Below are 18,922 nucleotides of genomic sequence, written 5' to 3'. Positions count from 1 at the left end.
TCTTTTTATCCATACCTTTTTATATTGTTCACTTGCTGCTAGTTTCCCTGTTTTTGCTAAGATATTCTCTGCTGTCGTTTGTGACCTGAATTTAATCTTAATTGGTCTGGTCTTATCTGTACTATACTTTCCGAGACTATACATCTCTTTGATTTGTTTCATGATTTCAGGTTCATCTTCCTGAACTAATTATAGTAAACTGCTTACTTTTTCTTTTTCCTCTTTGATTCTTGTGGTTCTATTTAGGTTATACTTCTCTTCCATTCCTAATATAATTATACATTTCTTTTTATCTGCTAAGTCTCTTACTATATTCTCCTGTCTCATCACTTTAATAACTGAGTCTTCAGTTTGTTCTTTCATTTGCTGTTTTGTTATGTCAGTAAATGCAACTTTACTGTTTTCTTGGATTTTTTTCCAACCCTGTGCTTCTTTTGCTATGGCCTCTTTATTGTCTTTATTATTCCTCTTTAATTCCTCATTCTCATCTTTTACTTCTTTTAACTGTCTTTTTAATTCTTCTATTTCTTTAGTTAAGTTTTTGTTCACCTTCTCTAGTTCTTCCAATTTTTCAACTCTCTGCACAATCTTTGCTATGTTACTGAACCTACTCTCCCAATGTTCGGTCATTTTTTTCAAGCTTTTCCTCTAGTCTTGCTAATCGGAGGAGGTTGGTATCCCCCCCCTCATTAAATCCCTGGAAATTATTATCTTCACCTCCCATTGTGCTGCTCTTATCTATATTTCTAATCTTTACATTTTTGTTAATCCCTTCTTCTCCAAAATCCTCAGTCCTCCGCTTGTTTACAAGACGCCTGGCCTCCTGGACCAAGTCCTCCCCTTCCTCATTTCCTTCCATTTCCCTCAGTAATCCCTCCCCCTCTCCTTTTTTCTCACCTTCCCACTACACTACGAGCTTTCCCCTTCCCTGTAAATACAATAAGGTATTTCCTTGACGTTGAGATCCACTTAAAATTTGATTTTTCTTCGGAACTCCAATCTTCGCTGTCCATCCGACGAAAGTGTGTGTGTATGTATGTTCATATGCTTATACATTTTTAACAAGTTTTTGTACCTTATGCAGTATAATCATGTGTTTACAGTGGTATGGGGAATGCAGGCAACATGCCATATGAAAGCTTGCCCCCTCCTCCTCAGTCAACACAACCTCTCCTTGGTAGTCTTGCTGGACCAACCACATCTCTTGGCCAATATAGGTTTGTAAGATATATGTCATTAAGTACGTATTTGATGTTATATATAAAATAGTCTTATAAGGAAATAAATAAACTTTTCATTTGTTGTACTTTGAATGGTTGTGCACATTGGGAAATAAACCTCTTTGCTTTAGCTCCTTAAGTGGTGAGGGCAGCAACACATTAGGCAAACGTAAAGGCAACCCTCTTCGAAGTTTTAGTGTACCAGCACCTCCACAGTCTGCTCCCACCACCCCACAACCTAAACATATTGGTAAGAAAGATTTTGTAAGCTGTATTGGGAATTTTTGCACATCATGTCTATGTTCGAACATTCTCTCATGTATAAATAATATGTACTAGGTGCAGAGCTCGAGGAAATGATGTGGAATATTTTAACAAATTTAGTGCAATATGGTTGTAAGAGAATAAGTATTGTGAAGTTAGGGAGGGCCCATGGTTAGATTAAAAGTTAATTCCACATCTATATGATAGAAACGAAAAGGGTAATGACAGGCTTATAAATAGGAACTTCTTTTTGTGATGCCTTACATACTTCAATCTCTCCATATAATGAAGGGATACTTTCTGTGTAGTGTGAAGTTATGTAAAGTGAAATATGTGCATAAATCACATTTTCATGCACCACAACATATAGATTACCACAATTTATAGTAATATACAAAGTAATAACTACACAGGACTTACATAATTTGAATTTCTGTGCATAAAGTGGGAGCTTGATGGATTAGATTTGGCACATATGTTAATTTACTCGTTAGGAGCTGATATAACACCACACAGCATTAAAATGACACTCACATACAGTCAACTCTCAATTATTACAAGTTTTACTAACGCATTTTCGATTTAACACAGGTTAATTTTTAAGGAAAAATGTTTAAATAACACAACAATTTCAATTTAACATGATTTGAATTTGGCAATAAGAGTACTGAGAGAGGGCCTCCACACGGTTATTCTCCCGCGCTCTGTTTTGATCTCAGTTTCTACACCAAAACAAAAATTAAAATGGTGTCACCAACCCACAAATAATGGTAAACTAATTTTTAAATGTATGGACTGTGATTATAAGTCATAAAAGCTTGAAAAATTGTGACAGAGAAATGAATAATTTAGAGATTGTAAACTCTCGTTTTCTGTTCTACACCAAAACAAAAAAGAAAACAGTCACCAACCCACAATTAATGGTAAACTGATTTTTAAATGTATGGACCATGATTATAAGTCATAAAAGCTTGAAAAATTGTTACAGAGAAATGAATAATTTTGTTAAGAGATTTAATCTCTCATTTTCTGTTCTACACCAAAACAAAAAAGAAAACGGTGTCACCAACCCACAATTAATGGTAAACTAATTTTGTTTGTTCTTGTTTGCACATAGAATAAATAACTGTGTACTACAAATATATACAAAGAATGCATGTTTTTCTTGTTACTGTAACCTACAGATGTATTAATAATGTGTTTTTTCAAGTTCAGAATAACAAAATCCCAAAATAGACAAGACTTTCCCAGTGTCCAGGAACCCCCCCCCCCTATTACCGTTATTTCCTATGGGAAAAATATGTTTAACTAATGTCATTTTGATTTACACGTCTCCAGGAAAGTAACCCTTGCGTTAATTGAAAGTTGACTGTATAACCAAACTTGCACTGGTTGGTGTTAGAGCACGGTGTATGCCCACTATTGCCACTATTGCCATCCATTGCACACATGATTTTAGTGAGCAAATAGTCACCAAGCCCATACACTATACTGAACACCCACAGTCATTCAATCATATATGCTGGAGCTCATATACATTATTTCTAGCTTTTATTTGTATTTATGGGGAGAAACTATACATTCATATTTGCTGTATGCCCCCAAGGAGCCATCAGTCCATTCAAGAAGCTGTCAGGCTCATCTGCACCCAGCACATCTTGCCAAGTGCCAGCTCAGCGCAGAGTAGGAGCTGTTACCAGAGTAGATTCCCTGCCAGAACATGAAGTTAGTATTTTTTCTTATTAATCTTTTTAAACTGTTACAATAATCTTAGAAATGGTACAATGAATGTTAAAATGCTTTGTTACAATAATATTAGTGTGAAATATTCACTATAATTGTCCAACTCTTTCACCCAGGAGATCAGCGAAGCACTACTTCATGGCTACTCAAATGAAGAACTGTCTCAGGAAATGGCAAACTTGGAAGGGCTTATGAAAGATTTATCAGCTATAACAGCTCAACAATTCAATTGCTGAGGAAGCCTTAATAATAACTCCAGACAACTTGCATTGTAGTAATCAGAATAAGTAATTCATTTGATAAGAATGTACTTACTAGATGGAAAAAATTCCATATGACCAAACTATGAAAAATATCTGTGAAGTGAGTGATCTTCATTTGACAATTTGTGAATCGCTAACAGTGTGCTTTACTGAACAATTGAACAGGAAGAGGTCCCCCTTTCCAACCTCAGAACATAGATGTGCAAGAAAAGGCAACCAGACTTAATGAAGGTTACCATTTATTTGCTGTAGTGTACAAAGGTGTGGTCTATGCAGTATATGGACATTGAAAGAACATTGATAAATGCAAGGAAGGCCTTTATTTTGATATTATTATTATTACTATTATTATTATAATTTTTTTTCATGAACTTGAACCTATTCAGTCATAAGGGAACACATTTTCTTGGTTTGTAGTATTGGTAATTATGATCATATTTATTGTAATAAGGTTACATTCAAAGGAAATATTTATTGTTGATCTCAAGGTGCACAAAAATATCTCAGTTATCAAAAAAAATTGTCTCCTGGTATTATGTTTCTTATATGTTAATTTTTGTGTATAAGAAAACTAAATGGGTGTACTATAACTGAGTAGATTTGAGATGTCCAAGCTTTGCACAGATGGTAATGTTTTGTCCTGATGTGATGAAGTAACAAGTCCTGTTAGTCATTAGGAGGTCCAACATTCACATTCTTAACCTGACATCATATGGTTGTTGTTGCCAGGAGAGCTCTAGTTACAAAGGATATAATGTGGTAAGCTATTTTATCGTGTCCTTGTTAATGTGGATAAAATTGTGGCCCAAAATTCCCGGAACTCTATTAGAGATCTTGGATGAATTAGTGCCCAGCGCTCAATATATTTTACATTTTGTTGTGCATTGATCATTCATATGTGCAATTCCAGTGATGCATCAATATTCTACTTAGTAAGAGACAAAGACACCTTCCAAGCCAGTCAGATTTTGTACTTGATTCGTATACTGTATAGAGATAACAGTGTGCCCCTGTGTATGCAAAATATAGTGTGAAAGATAAGTCAGGATGGAAAATCCTATTAAGTAAGGCTCTTGAAAATGAATTTGCTACTGCCCTTGCAGTTTCCAGATACATCCAAGAAAATTCTCAGGGTCAATGCAGTAGAGTTAACAAATGCCAATCCATTTTAAAGCCTCGGCAGTTTTCAGTACTGCCTAAAACTGATATGAAAGAAGTCCAGTGTCTGCTTGAATGTGATGAACCATTTCTCTCTTGCATCAAGATAAAAGATGAGTACTTAACTTACAATCATGACCTAGTTTTTTACTTCAGTAATTGAATAAAAAAAAAAAATTGTTACTTTCAAAAGTTTCACAAATTATTTTATGATCTGTCTTGAATAACCTGAAGTCTGTGCATCATGAGAAAGTCTGAAATTGTTACCAAAGTGTAAAGTCCCGATATTTACCCTTTGATTTGTTGTGAAACCAAAAATGTATGGGTTTGGGTGTTAACAATTGAAGTTCTTGAAATGTTTCTGCCTAATGTGCTTGGAATGCTAGAGTTGTTTACAATAAGCTGTAGAATTGTAAGTGTATATACATAGTCATTAACATCAGTTCATATCATTGAATTCATTCTCTCATGAATCACTGATTGTAGCCTCTATGTTCACCAAAATCAGCTGTCATAATTATCATTAACTTCATCAACATTTCATTATACTATCATCATTTAGGCATTATATGAACTATTTTTTTTATTTTAGAACTGTAAACCTGTTTGTTGTAAGTATTAAAACAAGACAATAAGTGCAAAATATCACTGTATAAACACTGGTCTGAAGGATCAGTTGAATTGTGTCAGTTCACTATAAAGAAACATCTGGGATACAAGATTGTCATGTCAACAAATGAGCTAAAGTGAATGAACAGTCGAGTGAAACTGAACAACACACTGCATTACATGGCATTTAGTTTGTGGACTCTAGATAGTAATGTTTGTAGTATCTCTGCCTCTGTATATAATATCTTATTTTCATGTGCTGTGCTCCTTTTGTACACATTTTGTAAATTTTATCCTTTTCTTCCAGACAGAGCTTCAAGTTTCATGTGTGCAGGGGATTGCTGTGTGAGGGTTTGATATGAATACTTTAGTGTTAGCAAAATAACCTTTATTTTCTCCTGAAGGAGAGGCCGACACATACTCAAACACACGCACATATGCACCCATAGTAACAAGTTGAAATTATTACATAACCCATTTAGAAATTTGGATGTTGATCTATCTACATACCAAAAGGCCTCATCCCCCTTATAAGGGAGGTAGCCAGCTAAGGCATGCACTCACCCTCCACCCATTCCACCCACCCAACACCCGTTTGTTTCCCTTTTAAAAATCTTTTATCTCCTCCTGGTTATGTGCATATTGAAAGAAGAGATCTCTAGATTAAGGATAGGAGGGCTTTAAGAGGTCATAAGAACAAATGAAAGAAAATTACATGTCTATAAGATGTGAAGAAATACACTTTCCATATAGATGTATAAATACATGGAATAACTTAGGTGATATAGCCCAAGCTGGAGCAATACACGAATTAAAATCTAGATATGATAATTGGAAATCAAGGATATAGACTAGGTTGTAAATGTACATGAATTTGAGGCTAGGCATGATAAATTGGAAAGTAGGAAATGGGACCCAACGAGCGTTGCTCCTTACCTGTATGCTACAATTAAGTAAATACTACATACACCAAAAGGCTTCATCCTCTTTATAAGGGAGGTAGCTAGCTAAGGCGTTTAATCCCACACCCATCCAACACCCTTTCTTCTCAGCTCCTTTTTGTGGATGAAGGGCCATCCCTGCCCACTACCCACTGTCTGGCTCAGAAGCAGTGCAACAAGACACAGCACCTCCACAGCAATGCCCCACAGCTAAAGCTGGTTTACTTCCACTGCTTCATTTACATGACAGCCCTCCCTCCTTGTCCATTGTATATATATATATATGCAAGGAATCACATCACCGTGATACAAAAAATGCAAAATAACCACAGGAGAAGGGAAACTTGTAGACAGTAAGTACTTTCGTATATTACATCTTCAGACTAAATGACAGAGATACAGAGTTGTGTTTAAATATAAGTATCAGGTGGCAACCATTATAGGGGGGGAAGGGGGGAGACAATACAATGTGAGGAGAGGGGATGACCTTACCTCTATCAACCTGACCAACACATAAGGCTCAATCTGGCGGAAAGATCTTGGTGACCATTTGGGTTACCAATTTATCACATTTAAAATGACCATAGCTTAAGTTTATATTTTTATCAAACGTGCCTGATATTAAGCAGGATTCTATTATATTTCTTTATTGTAGGCTTTTTCCTTTGGCCTACAAAAAAGAAATATAAATACATACACCAATTTTTTTTTTTTTTTTTTTTCCATATAAGGGAGGTATCCAAAAAATAGTCATAAAAACCATTCTCACCTATTCCCTAACATACTCCACTCTTATTCTCCCTCTTCCATCCCTCTTATCTTGGCACCTCCTGGATGATGGGTCATCCCTACATCTCACCCACTGCTTTAGATCAGAAGCAGTGTCACAAGACACAGCACATCTACAGCAAGGCTGCCTCATTAAATTGGCAACCTCCCCTCCGTCCCCTCATGCAGAAAAGGAGAAGACAGGGAAAAATCCCTTTGGGCTGCGTCAATTTATTTCTCACACATACATGCAGCGGTTTTGTCGCCAAACATGAAGAAAACCAGTTGTTATTGTACGGGATGGGTAAGCTGTGGTTCTCGGGTGACCGGTAAAAGAAATTCAGTTCTTGAAATAAGTATAGTTTTGGCAAAATGGAGAAAGAAAAATAAAAAATAAAAATAAATGAACCAACGAAAAGAGTACTGGATATAAGCATAGTGGAAAGTCCAAGAGGTGCCATCCCCAAAAGACATTGTTTGATGGATACTCCAAGGAAAAACCAAAGGTGGTAAAATAACAGTTTTTCGGGGTTTCAAAGAAACCCAGGTGAAATAAGTAAAAGCTTAGATATAGATAGAGAAATTAGATATAGTAATGTATTAAGAAATTGCTAGGTAAATGACTGAATGGAAGAAATCATAGATTTAAAATTGGATTACCAAGCTGTACTTAGGGAATTGATTACTTTGCGTAAGAGTAATGAGCAAACGATTAAAGAATTAAGTGACCTAAAGAGCGAAATTGAAATCCTCATAAGAGAAAATGAAAGAATGAAGAATGAGGACAAAAATAGAAATGAAGAACTGAAAAATGAGGTCAAAGAGCAATTAAAAGTAGTGACTGGAAAGGTAGAAGAGTCAATCAAAGAAACAGACCTAATTGAAATAAAAAATTAATAGAAACAAGAACAGGAAAATAAAAAAATATCTTTAAGAGAAATATTTCAAAAGCAGATGGAGGAAAATACAAAAGAAACCGTTATGAAAGTAATTTAAAAAAAGGAAAATTGGGTGAGAGATACAGTTGTGGTCCATGGTATTCAGGAAAAACATGATATGTATAGATACCAGAGAGAAAAGGAGAAGGAAATAGCTAAGAAAATTTTGAAAGAAATACAGGATGAAGAGCAAAATTTTGATAATCAGTGAAATCCACAGGATAGGCAAATATTCAAAAGAAAAAAAACAGACCTCTGAAAATAAAGCTAAGAATTCAAATGATAGCCAAGGAGGTATTATCGAAAGCAGTTAAATTGGCAAACAGTGAGAAATTCCAACATATATGGATACAAAAGGAAATGAGTGATGAGGAAAAAGAGAAAGACAAATCTCTCAGAATTGAAGCCACTGATAGAAATGAGAAAAGAACAGAGACAGAAAAAAACAAGTTTTTTTTTGGAGAGTGCTGGACTTGAGACTGAAAAAATGGTACATCAAAAAAATGGAAACTTAAACCAAAAAAGAAAAGAAAATATGAAACTAAAAGTGGCATACTCTATCAACAAGCATAGTGGGACAAGGTCTATACAACCACTGGGTGAAAAATAGAACAGACAAATAGGGAGGAGGTGTCATGATATTGAACAAAAAAGTTCTAAATGTGACAAAGATTAATGAAGGCCAAGGCAATGTAGAATTAATTATGATCAAAATTGTAAACAAAAAGATGAAAAGCAGAAAATTTGTAGCAGTGTATGTACTACCAAAAACACAGGCTTGGTCAAATAGCAAACATTCTAAATTACTAGAAGACAATGAATGTGCTAAACGAGTTACTGAAAGAGGGTGGAAACATAGTAATCTTGGGCGATTTTAATGCAAAGGATATATTTTGGGAAGAAATGATAGTAAAAGGGGGAGAAGAACTTTGGAGCAACATTCTACTGGATATGACCATCAAATACACCCTAACACAATGGGTTAAGGAAAATACTAGATATAGAAACAATGAAGAACCATCAAAACTAGACTTAATATTAACTTCTGAACCAGATATTGTTAACAAAATGGAGTATAAAACACCAATTGGAAAGAGTGACCATATACTAATAGAGTTTGAATTAAAAGAACAGAACAATGTAGGTAGGAATGATAAACATAGAGAAGGAAGATTAATGTACAACAAAATGGATTTTGTAAAACTAAGAAAAAAATTCCAAAACACAAACTGGGATAAATTCTCCAAAGAGGAAACAAAGATTGAAGACAAATTGAACATATTCAAAGAAAAGTACAAGGAAGGAATTGACAAATATGTACAAAAAAAAAAGAAACAAAAAGAGATATAAAGTGTTGGTATAACAAAAGGTGTAGTGAGGCTAGAGATGGAAGAGACAAAGCCTGGAAAAAATGGGAAAAAAAAAAGAAAGAAAAAAAAAAACATCCAAATGGCAAACATATATAAAACTTAGGAACGAATATGTGAATATACGCAGGAAAGAAAAAAGAAATTATGAAAAAGATATAGACAAATGTAAGGATCAACCTAAACTCTTACAGATATATAAATGAAAAACTAAAGGATAAACATGAAATAGTGAAATTGCGTGAAGGAGATAAAGAACCTATAGATGACACAGAAATGGCAGAAGTTATGATCAGACATTTCAGGTCTGTTTTTACAATTGAGAGCTCACAATTTTTGGAAGATGGACAACAAAAAAGATCATCCAAAATGAAAGAAATAAAGGTAACACATAAAGAAATAAGAGACCAAATAAAAAACCTAGATATCAGGAAATCACATGGACCAGATGAAATTGCAAATTGGATACTGAAAGAGTGTATAGACGAACTGACAGACAAGTTATACAAGATATTAGACTTCTCACTCAAAGAAGGAAAGGTACCACAAGATTGGAAAGATGCAAACATAGTACTAATATATAAAGGAGGAAATAGGGAAGATCCTACAAACTTCAGACCGGTATTCCTTACAAGCACAGTAGCAAAAATATGTGAATAAGTCATCAGAAACAAATGGACCAAACACTTGGAAGAAAATAAAATAGTAAACCCTAAATAATTTGGCTTTAGAAGTGGAAGATCATGTACCACAAACCTAATTTGCTTTTACTCGAGATTAATTGAGATAATACAAGAAAGAGATGGCTGGGCAGATTGCACCTTGGATTTGCAGAAGGCATTTGACAAAGTACCACATAAAAAATTAATAAGAAAAATTGAAATAATAGGAGGAATACAAGATAAGCTGCTGGAATGGATGAAGATTTCTTAATTGGGAAAAAAATGAAAGTGGTACTTAGAGACAAAAATTCGAACTGGGAAGATATGATAAGTGGCATCCCGCAAGGCTCTGTATTGGCTCCTTTAATGTTTGCCATGTATATAAATGATATGGATGAGGGAGTAAATTGTTACATGAACTTCTTTGCTGATGATGCCAAATTACTCAAGAGAGTAAGAACAGAAGAAGACTTAGACAAGATATGGGAATGGAGTCAGAGATGTGAGATAAACTTCAACATTAAGAAATATAGCATAATAGAATTTGGAAAAAGCAAAAATAGAGTATTGGGTCAATATAAAATTGGAAACAAAGAAGTCAAAAAAGTCAATTCAGAAAGGGACCTGGGAGTAATCATTTCAAGTGACTTGACACCTGATAAACATGTCAATAAATTATTTGGAGAGACTTTTAACTTATTAAGATAAATGAAAGTGGCCTTCGACTACATGGATGAGGAGATGGTTGAAAAAATAGTGGTTACATTGATAAGACATAAACTAGAATATGCTGCAACACTGTGGGCACCTAGCACAAAGAAGAACATAAGAAAATTAGAAAGAATCCAAAGAGCAGTGACAAAAATGGCACCTACACTGTGAAATCTGACAAACAAAGATTGGAGAAATTACATCTGTCAACACTGGAACAGAGAAGAGAAAGAGGTGATTTGTTAACCATTTACAGAATTATGAAAGGGATGGAAATTCTCAATAGAGATGACTTATTAAAGTGGGACAAAAGAGAAACAAGAGGACACAAAAAGAAACTAAAGAAGGACAGTTACAGAAGAGACCTGAAAAAGAATAGCTTCCCACATAGAGTGTTTGATGTCTGGAACAAACTAATCATAGATACAGTGAGTGCCAAAACTACACAATTTTAAGAATAAACTGGATGTGGAGAGATATGAAAGTGGGTCACTACAAGCATAGCTCTCATCCCGTAAAATACAACTAGGTAAATAAATATACCAAAGGCTTTTTTCCCCCTTATAAGGAAGGTAGCCAAAAAACAAAGGCTTAAAAACCCCTCCCACCCATTCTATTCCTATCATACTCCATTCCCCTCCACCCTCTTCCCTCCCTCTTATCTTGGCACCTCATACATACATATACAAATATATACATTATTATTTACACACATACACATAACCATAAAGTACTTTGAGACCAGGATACTACATTCTTTCTTTGTAACCTAAAGGGCAATAATGTTTTACTCCCCTTTTGATTTAAAACCAAAGATAATAAATCCTTTCTGGCACCACTGCACACATTGTTTTAGGGACAAATTAGTGTGTTGCTAGTCAACTCTTCACAATATTTCAGTGAGATGGTAAATGAAATTATTGTGAAATTAGAGTTGTGGCCTCTACACAGTTGTGTCTGTATGAATGCTTATATATGTGCTGACTTTATAATAGTTGTAAAGTTCTTAATAAAATGTAATTTGTAATTATGTGTATTTTTTGGTGTAGAGTTACCTAAGTTGTTGTCGTTCCCTAGACTGTCTGTCCGAGCAGTCCCGTCTCCCCAAGGAAGGCCACAGCCGAGACTGGGTTTTCCCACAAATCCTTTATAGAGTGTATGTTGTGTTGTTTGCGTGCATGATTGTGTATAATGCAGTCTTCCATTATGTGTTGTATGGTATGGGGTGAAGTGTTACATCCTGGGCAGCTGTTCACAACACGGTCGTCCAGCCTCCTCTGGGACCACCCCCCAACCCCAAGAGTTGGGGGCCAAACAGCAGCATTTACCCCTGGCCATCAGCTCTACGCAGATGGCACCGATCCCCAAGTTACCTAAGTACATCAAGAAGATTACAAACAATCTCACAGAACTGTGACAGTTGACAGAGAGACTCGAGATACATGTAGCACTTCTACACGAATCCAGACAAATACCACAAATGACATTCTCCATATTCACTGAATACACCACAATTATGGAAAACAAAACTCTCCACAAAGGTGGACTCATAACACTAATACACAACAGCATACCCTCCCCCCCCCAAAAAAAATAGATAAATAAATATATATATATCCTCGTCTGGGGTATTGGCTGCATGTTATTGTGGCCAAGTAGCATGCAGCTGATACTTTAGGGTCTAGGGTCAGTGATAGAGAAAATCTCTGTTCATACAGAAATGATGCTACTTATTATACTGCGACTGTCCCTCCGTTGTTCTGTCCCCCCACCCCTTGTTACTGTCTTGTGCCATTTCTCTGAATATTCATTTCCTTTTTTTGCTTACCCTGTGGTGGGGGAAAAGAATTCTGCCACCAAGTATTCCTATTTGAGTCATACAAGGCAACAAAAAATGGGACAGGGATGAGGACTAGGCATCCTTCTCCCTGTAGCCCCAAAGGGGACATTCCTAAAAAAATTAAAGGCATAAGAAGGTCTTGGAGTTTTCCAACTAGTACCTTAAGGTTTGGGTCTTTTAATGTGTGTGGATGTGGTACAGATGAGAGTAAAAGGGAAGAGATAGGCAGTACGTTTGTGAGAAAAAAGATGAATGTGTTGACATTGAGTAAAATAAGTTGAAAGGGAGGGGTGAGTGTGAGTTTGGGAGTGAAGTTGAGGTTCTCAGGGTAAAGAGAAGACAAGGGAGAGAAGGGGTGGCTATACTAGTAAGTGAAGAGATAGGTAAACATGTAGTGGAGTGGAAGGAGATTTCTTCAAAGTTGATGTGGATGAAGGTAAAACTGGGAAGGGAGATGTGTTTACCTAGTTGTATTTTATGGGTGGAGGGGAGTGGAGTGTGATAGGGAAGGAGTGGAGTGTGATAGGGATGGAGGGGAGTGGAGTATGATAAGAATGGAATGGGTGGGAGTGGATTTTATGCCTTTATTTTTTGGCTACCTCCCTTATAAGGGAGAAAAAAGCCTTTGGTATATGTATACAGGGTGCGAGTGCTATTTGAGGACATTTTTAGTATGTTAAATAAACAGCAATATCTTAGCAAACAATGTATATATTTAATTCAAATTGACACAAATATTCTTCATGATACATCTTTAATTATTCTATGAAACCACGTTTGGCTTCAATGACTGCTTCTATTCGGGCTCAAAACCGTCCACAAGCTGCAATTAAGTGGTCCCTATTCATTTTGGACATCACCTGGACAATGGCAGCTATGGTACTATGAGGACGTTGATTAGTCTCCCTTTAAACAACGCTCCACACGTAATAGTCCATAGGATTTAAATCTGGTGAGTTTGGGGGCCACATTTTGGGGGTCACATGATCGTAAAAATTCTCTGATAACCAATCCTGGGTTACAATGGCTTTGTGAGAAGGTGCAGAGTTTTGTTGAAAGACATATGGCCTTCCATTGCATACTTTATTTACCCAGGGCTTAACAACTGTTTAAAGAACATTAATGTATCCAGCAGCATTGACCCTAAGACCTTGTGGGAAAATGTAAGGTGGCATGACATGCCCTTCACTGCTCACAATTCCTAAAACCATCACAGTAGCCGGATATTTGATGTGCATCACCCTGGGTACTTCAGAAGGAGATGCACATAGGCACCTGTTTGTTTTCTGATCTTGGTCAAAGTTTTTTTTATCAGAGAAAAACCAAAGCATGCCATGTTCATGGGGATTTTTCACTTTGTTCAGCAACTGTTTTGAACGAATGAGATGGTTTTCCTGTGTCTTTGCTGATATGAATTAGCCTTTCCCCATTACATATAACTTATATCGAATGTCCTGATGCACCACGGTTCTGATAGTCCACTCTACCTGGAGTTCTTTGGTGATGGACCTCATTGATCTTCCGGGGTTCTCATCGATGATGTTTTGAATATTCCATATAAATTCTGGTGTTCTCATGGTATCAGAGCACTGTGAATGCTTTTTTCTTTTTGCTACAGGGGAAACATTGCCATCACATCCCTCTAGCTCCAACCAAACTTTATGAACAAATGATCTGGCAACATGTAAAAAGTTACTGATTTTCAAATCACATTTTTTGCAGCTAAAGCAACAATGACTGCATGTCTTTTCATTTCTTGGGTTAACATCTTCCTCTGACTGGGTTATCTGAAATTAAAGAAAATAATATTATAAATGATTTGAGTGTGTAGTGAACTTAAAACAATATGTCCTCAAATAGCACTCGCACCCTGTATGTATGTATTTTACGAGAAGAAAACTATGCTCGTAGTGACCCGCTTTTGTATCTTTCAGCATCCAGTTTGATATTAAATTCTTATATAGTTTTTGCACTCACTGTTTCCTCATTCACTTTGTTCCATCTATCTATCACTCTGTGTGGGAGGCTATTCTTTTACAGATCTCTTATTTAACTATCCTTTTTAAGTTTCTTTTTGTGTCTTGTTTTTCTTCTATCTCATTTTTAGTAAGTCATCTCTATCAAGGACTTCCATCCCTTTCATAATTCTGTAGATGGTTAGCAGGTCTCCTCTTTCTCTTCTTTGTTCCAGGGTTAGTAGTTCAAGTTTGTCCAATCTTTGTATGTCAGTTTGGAGAGTGTTGGTGCCATCTTTGTTGTTGATCTTTAAATTCTTTCTAATTTCTTAATGTCCTTTTTAGTAGTAGGTGTCCAAAGTGTTGCATAGTGTTATCAATGTAACTAAAATTTTCTTTACCATTTCTTCATCCATGTAGTCAAAGGCCACTTTCATTGATCTTAATAAATTGAAAGTTTCTCCGACTAATTTGTTGATATGTTTGTCTGGTGCCATGTCATTGGTGATAGTTACTCCTAGGTCCCTTTCCGAGTTGACTTTTTTAATTTCCTTTGTACCAATTTTGTATTGTCCCAATATTCTGTTTTTGCTTTTTCCAAATTCCATTATACTACATTTCTTGATGTTGAAATTCACTTCACTCTTCTGACTCCATTTCCAGATTTTGTCCAGGTCTTCTTGTAATGATTTGCAATCTTTCTCTGTACTTACTCTCTTTAGTAATTTTGCATCATCTGCAAAGAAGTTCATATAACATTCCACACCTTCATCCATGTCATTCATATATATGGCAAACATTATCGGAGCCAAGTATAGTAGGAAGAGTTAAGGATGTACATGTTCTAAGGGGAGAGAGTGGGGGAATATCAGGTAATTTTTTGGTGGAAGGTAAGATGAGAGTGGAGGATAGATGGAGAAAGAGGAAAAGGACAAAAGGTAGGTGCTTAGAGTGAACTACTTAAATGAGAAAGAAAAGGAGGAGTACAAGAAGAAGCTGAGAGAGGAGCAGAAGGGAGTGAAGGATAAAGTAGATCTAGGAGTGGAGGGGGAGTGGGGATGGTTCAAGGAGGGAGTCATAAGGTATGCAGAGATGGTGTGTGGAACAAGGAGGATGGGAAGAAATAGAAGGAAGGGTAGTGAGTGGTGGGATGAGGGAGCAAAGAAGGTTATAGAAGAGAAGAAGCAAGCTTTCACAGACTGGTTACAAAATAGAATGAGAGAATCATATGAGAGGTACAAAGAAAAGGGAAGAGAAGTAAAGCATAAGATAAAGGAGGCAAAGAGGAAAGCAGATGTGAATTGGGGTAAGAGTATGACAAATTTTTTAAAGTAAAAAAAAAATGTTTTGGAAAGAAATTAAGAGGAAGAGGAGGCAAATCAAGTAAAGAAGAAAAGGTAAAAGGTGCAGATGGAAAGATGATAATGGAAGAGAAGGCAGTAAAAGGAAGATGGGCAGAGTATTTTAGGTAGTTACTAAATGTGAAGGAGAATAGGAAGGGAAAGGTAGTTGCAGTGGGAAGCATGAAGAAAATTACCATGATGAGTGAGGAAAATGGAGGAGAAATAAGGAAAGATGAGGTGAAAGCAGTTATTAAGATGATGAGAGCAGGTAAGGCACATGGGTTGGATGGATGTCATGCAGAATGTCTGAAAAAAGGAGATACAGTAATGGTGGACTGGCTGGTGAGGTTATCTAATGTTTGTTCAAAAGAAAGGAAACCCACTGGCCAAACAGGTTAGAGCGTCCTTATTTGCGACGAAGATTGAGGGGATGGTGGTTCGAACCCTGCCACCAGCGAAGTTGGACCAAGGGCATGGTTTATTCAATTTCATGCTACATAGTCCTCTGTAAGGGGCACCATCCTAGCCTCCCAATAGGGGGGAGTTTGTGATGTTAAACCGTATCATCATCATCAAGAGAGGGTAAAATGCCGGAGGACTGAAGGAGTGCCTGTGTAGTTCCACTTTACAAGGAAAAGGGGACAAGTGTGAGTGTAGTAGTTTCAGAGGGATTAGCTTGTTAAGTGTGGTTGGGAAGGATTATGGGAGGGTCTTGATTGAGAGGATTAAGAGAGGAAGAGAGGGAGTAACTGGTGAGGAACAGTGTGGGTGTAGGACAGGTAGGGGTTGCACAGATCAGATTTTTGTGGTAAGACAGATAAGTGAGAAAGCTGTAGAAAAAGGTAAGGTTTTTTTTTTTTTTGGCTTTTCTGCATCTGGAAAAGGCTTATGATAGGGTAGACAGGAAGGTACTGTGGAAGGTATTGCAGATATATGGGATAGGAGGAAAGCTTTTTAAGAGTAGTCAAGAGTCTTTACAAAAGTAACAGCTTGTGTTAGGGTTAGAAATGGAGAGAGTGAGTAGTTTGAGGTAAAAATGGGACTCCATCAGGTATGTGTTATGTCACCATGGCTGTTCAATCTATACATGGATGGGGTGGTGCAAGAGGTAAATGCAAGGGTAGTGGGTCAGGAATTGGAGATGGTTAAAGAAAATGGTGAAAAGTGGGAGATGGGGCAGTTGTTGTTTGCTGACAATGTTGCACTTGTAGCAGGATCAGAGGAGGGATTGAGGAAATTAGTGACAGTATGGGAAGGTGTATGAAAGAAGGAAGTTGAAGATAAATGTGGGTAAAAGTAAGGTGATGAGATGTACAAGGGGAGAAAGTGGCAGCAAACTGGAAGTATTAAGAGAGAGAGACTGGAGGAAGTATTAGATTCTTGGGTGTGAATGTGGCAGGAAAGTGAGGAGTGGAGGTGGAGTTAGAATGTAGATTGAGAGAAGCAAGTAAATGTCTTGGAGGATTAAAAAGTGTAATGAGAAATAGACATTTGGGAATGGATGCTAAGAGGAGATTGTATTTACCTAGTTGTATTTTGCGGGAAGGGGAGCTATGCTCGTGTTGTCCCGCCATTGTATCTCTCAGTGTCTAGTTTGCTTTAAACTCGTGAATGGTGTTTGCGCATACTATTTCATTATCCAGTTTGTTCCAAGTGTTTAAAACTCTATGTGGAAAACTGTTTTTCTTCAGTTCTCTTCTATAGCTATGTTTTCTTAATTTTCTTCCATGTCCTCTTGTGTTTCTCTTGTCCCAGTTTAGTAATTATTCTCTGTCAAGTATCTCTGTGCCTTTCATGATTCTGTAGATGGTCAGTAGGTCTCCTCTCTCTCTTCTTTGCTCCAGTGTCAGTAGCTCCAGTTTAGCCAAGCTCTCCTCGTATGATAGGTTTGCAAGTGCAGGTTCCATTTTTGTAGCTGCTCTTTGGATTCTTTCTATTTTCTTTATGTTCTTTTTGGTACTGGGGGACCACAATGTCGCCGCATACTCTAGTCTAGGCCTTATCAATGTAACCAAAATTTTTTTTATCATGTCTTCGTCCAGGTAAACAAAAGCCACTTTTATTGATCTTAGCAAGTTGTAAGTCTCCCCGACAATTTTGTTAATCTGTGTATCATAGGACAAGTCGTTTGTGATAATAACTCCCAAGTCTTTTTCGGATCCTACTTTCTTTACTTCCTTGGTTCCAATTGTATATTTTCTTGATATTCTGTTTTTGCTTTTTCCAAACTCCATTATGCTACACTTCTTAGTATTAAAATCCACTTCCCATTTCTGACTCCAGTTCCATACCCTATTCAGATCTTCTTGCAGTGCTTCACAGTCCTTATCAGTTTCTACTTTCCTTAACAGTTTGGCATCATCAGCAAAGAAGCTCATGTAACAGTTCAGGCCCTCGTCCATATCATTCATATAGATAGCAAACATTATTGGAGCCAGTACAGATCCTTGCAGTACTCCACTGATCACCTCTTTCCAATCTGAATATTTTTCTCTGAGTACTACTCTCATCTTTCTACCATGAGTGATTGTTCATGCCCTCGTCCATATCATTCATATAGATAGCAAACATTATTGGAGCCAGTACAGATCCTTGTGGTACTCCACTGATCACCTCTTTCCAATCTGAATTTTTTTCTCTGAGTACTACTCTCATCTTTCTACCATGAGTGATTGTGCTGACAGTACTGTACAGGGCAGAAACATGGAACATAAAAAAAGGAAGAGAGAAGGAGTTTGAATGTGTTTGAGATGAGGTGTTTGAGAAGTGTGATAGGGGTTACTAGGCTAGATAGAGTGAGAAACAGTGAGATGAAGAGGAGAATGGAGGTGGAAAGGGAGTTGGGAGATAGGGTTGATGAAAGAGTATTGGGATGGTTTGGACACATGAAAAGAATGAGTGAAGAAAGACTAGTAAAAGAGGTGTGGAAGGAGAGAACATGATGGGGCAACCTAGGATGAGATGTATGGATGGTATAAAAGGGGCATTGGGAAAGAGGGGAATGTCTGTTGAGGAAGGATGGAAGAGGACAGAAAATAGGAGTGAGTGGAGAATGGTTGTGTATGGATGATGCTGTGATGCATGAGAGGGAGTGGGTGGGGGATGGGGTGTATTTACCTAGTTGTATTTTACAGGAGGGG

At 36.9% G+C, this 18,922-nt stretch overlaps 1 protein-coding gene across 7 annotated transcripts in view; it reads left to right on the top strand.

The window, feature by feature from the left end:
* fra (neogenin protein frazzled) overlaps window positions 1-11,995 on the top strand; it is a 569,771-nt gene extending 557,776 nt beyond the window's left edge. For 4 of the 7 annotated variants that reach the window (XM_076199366.1, XM_076199371.1, XM_076199369.1 and 1 more), the window contains 4 exons: window positions 1,104-1,217; window positions 1,352-1,470; window positions 3,091-3,209; window positions 3,344-11,994. In XM_076199366.1, coding sequence (XP_076055481.1) covers window positions 1,104-1,217; window positions 1,352-1,470; window positions 3,091-3,209; window positions 3,344-3,463 — 472 coding nt within the window. In that variant the 3' untranslated portion in view covers window positions 3,464-11,994. Of the gene's footprint in view, window positions 1-1,103; window positions 1,218-1,351; window positions 1,471-3,090; window positions 3,210-3,343 lie in introns of all 7 variants that reach the window. The other 3 variants (XM_076199368.1, XM_076199367.1, XM_076199365.1) reach the window with 1 other exon arrangement.
* Window positions 11,996-18,922: the final 6,927 nt, after the last annotated feature.

The sequence above is a fragment of the Oratosquilla oratoria genome, chromosome 16, assembly GCF_046742065.1.
Source record: "Oratosquilla oratoria isolate Oo_2021 chromosome 16, ASM4674206v1, whole genome shotgun sequence".
Classification (NCBI taxonomy): Eukaryota; Metazoa; Arthropoda; class Malacostraca; order Stomatopoda; family Squillidae; genus Oratosquilla; species Oratosquilla oratoria.
This window is presented reverse-complemented; position numbering and strand designations above follow the sequence as displayed.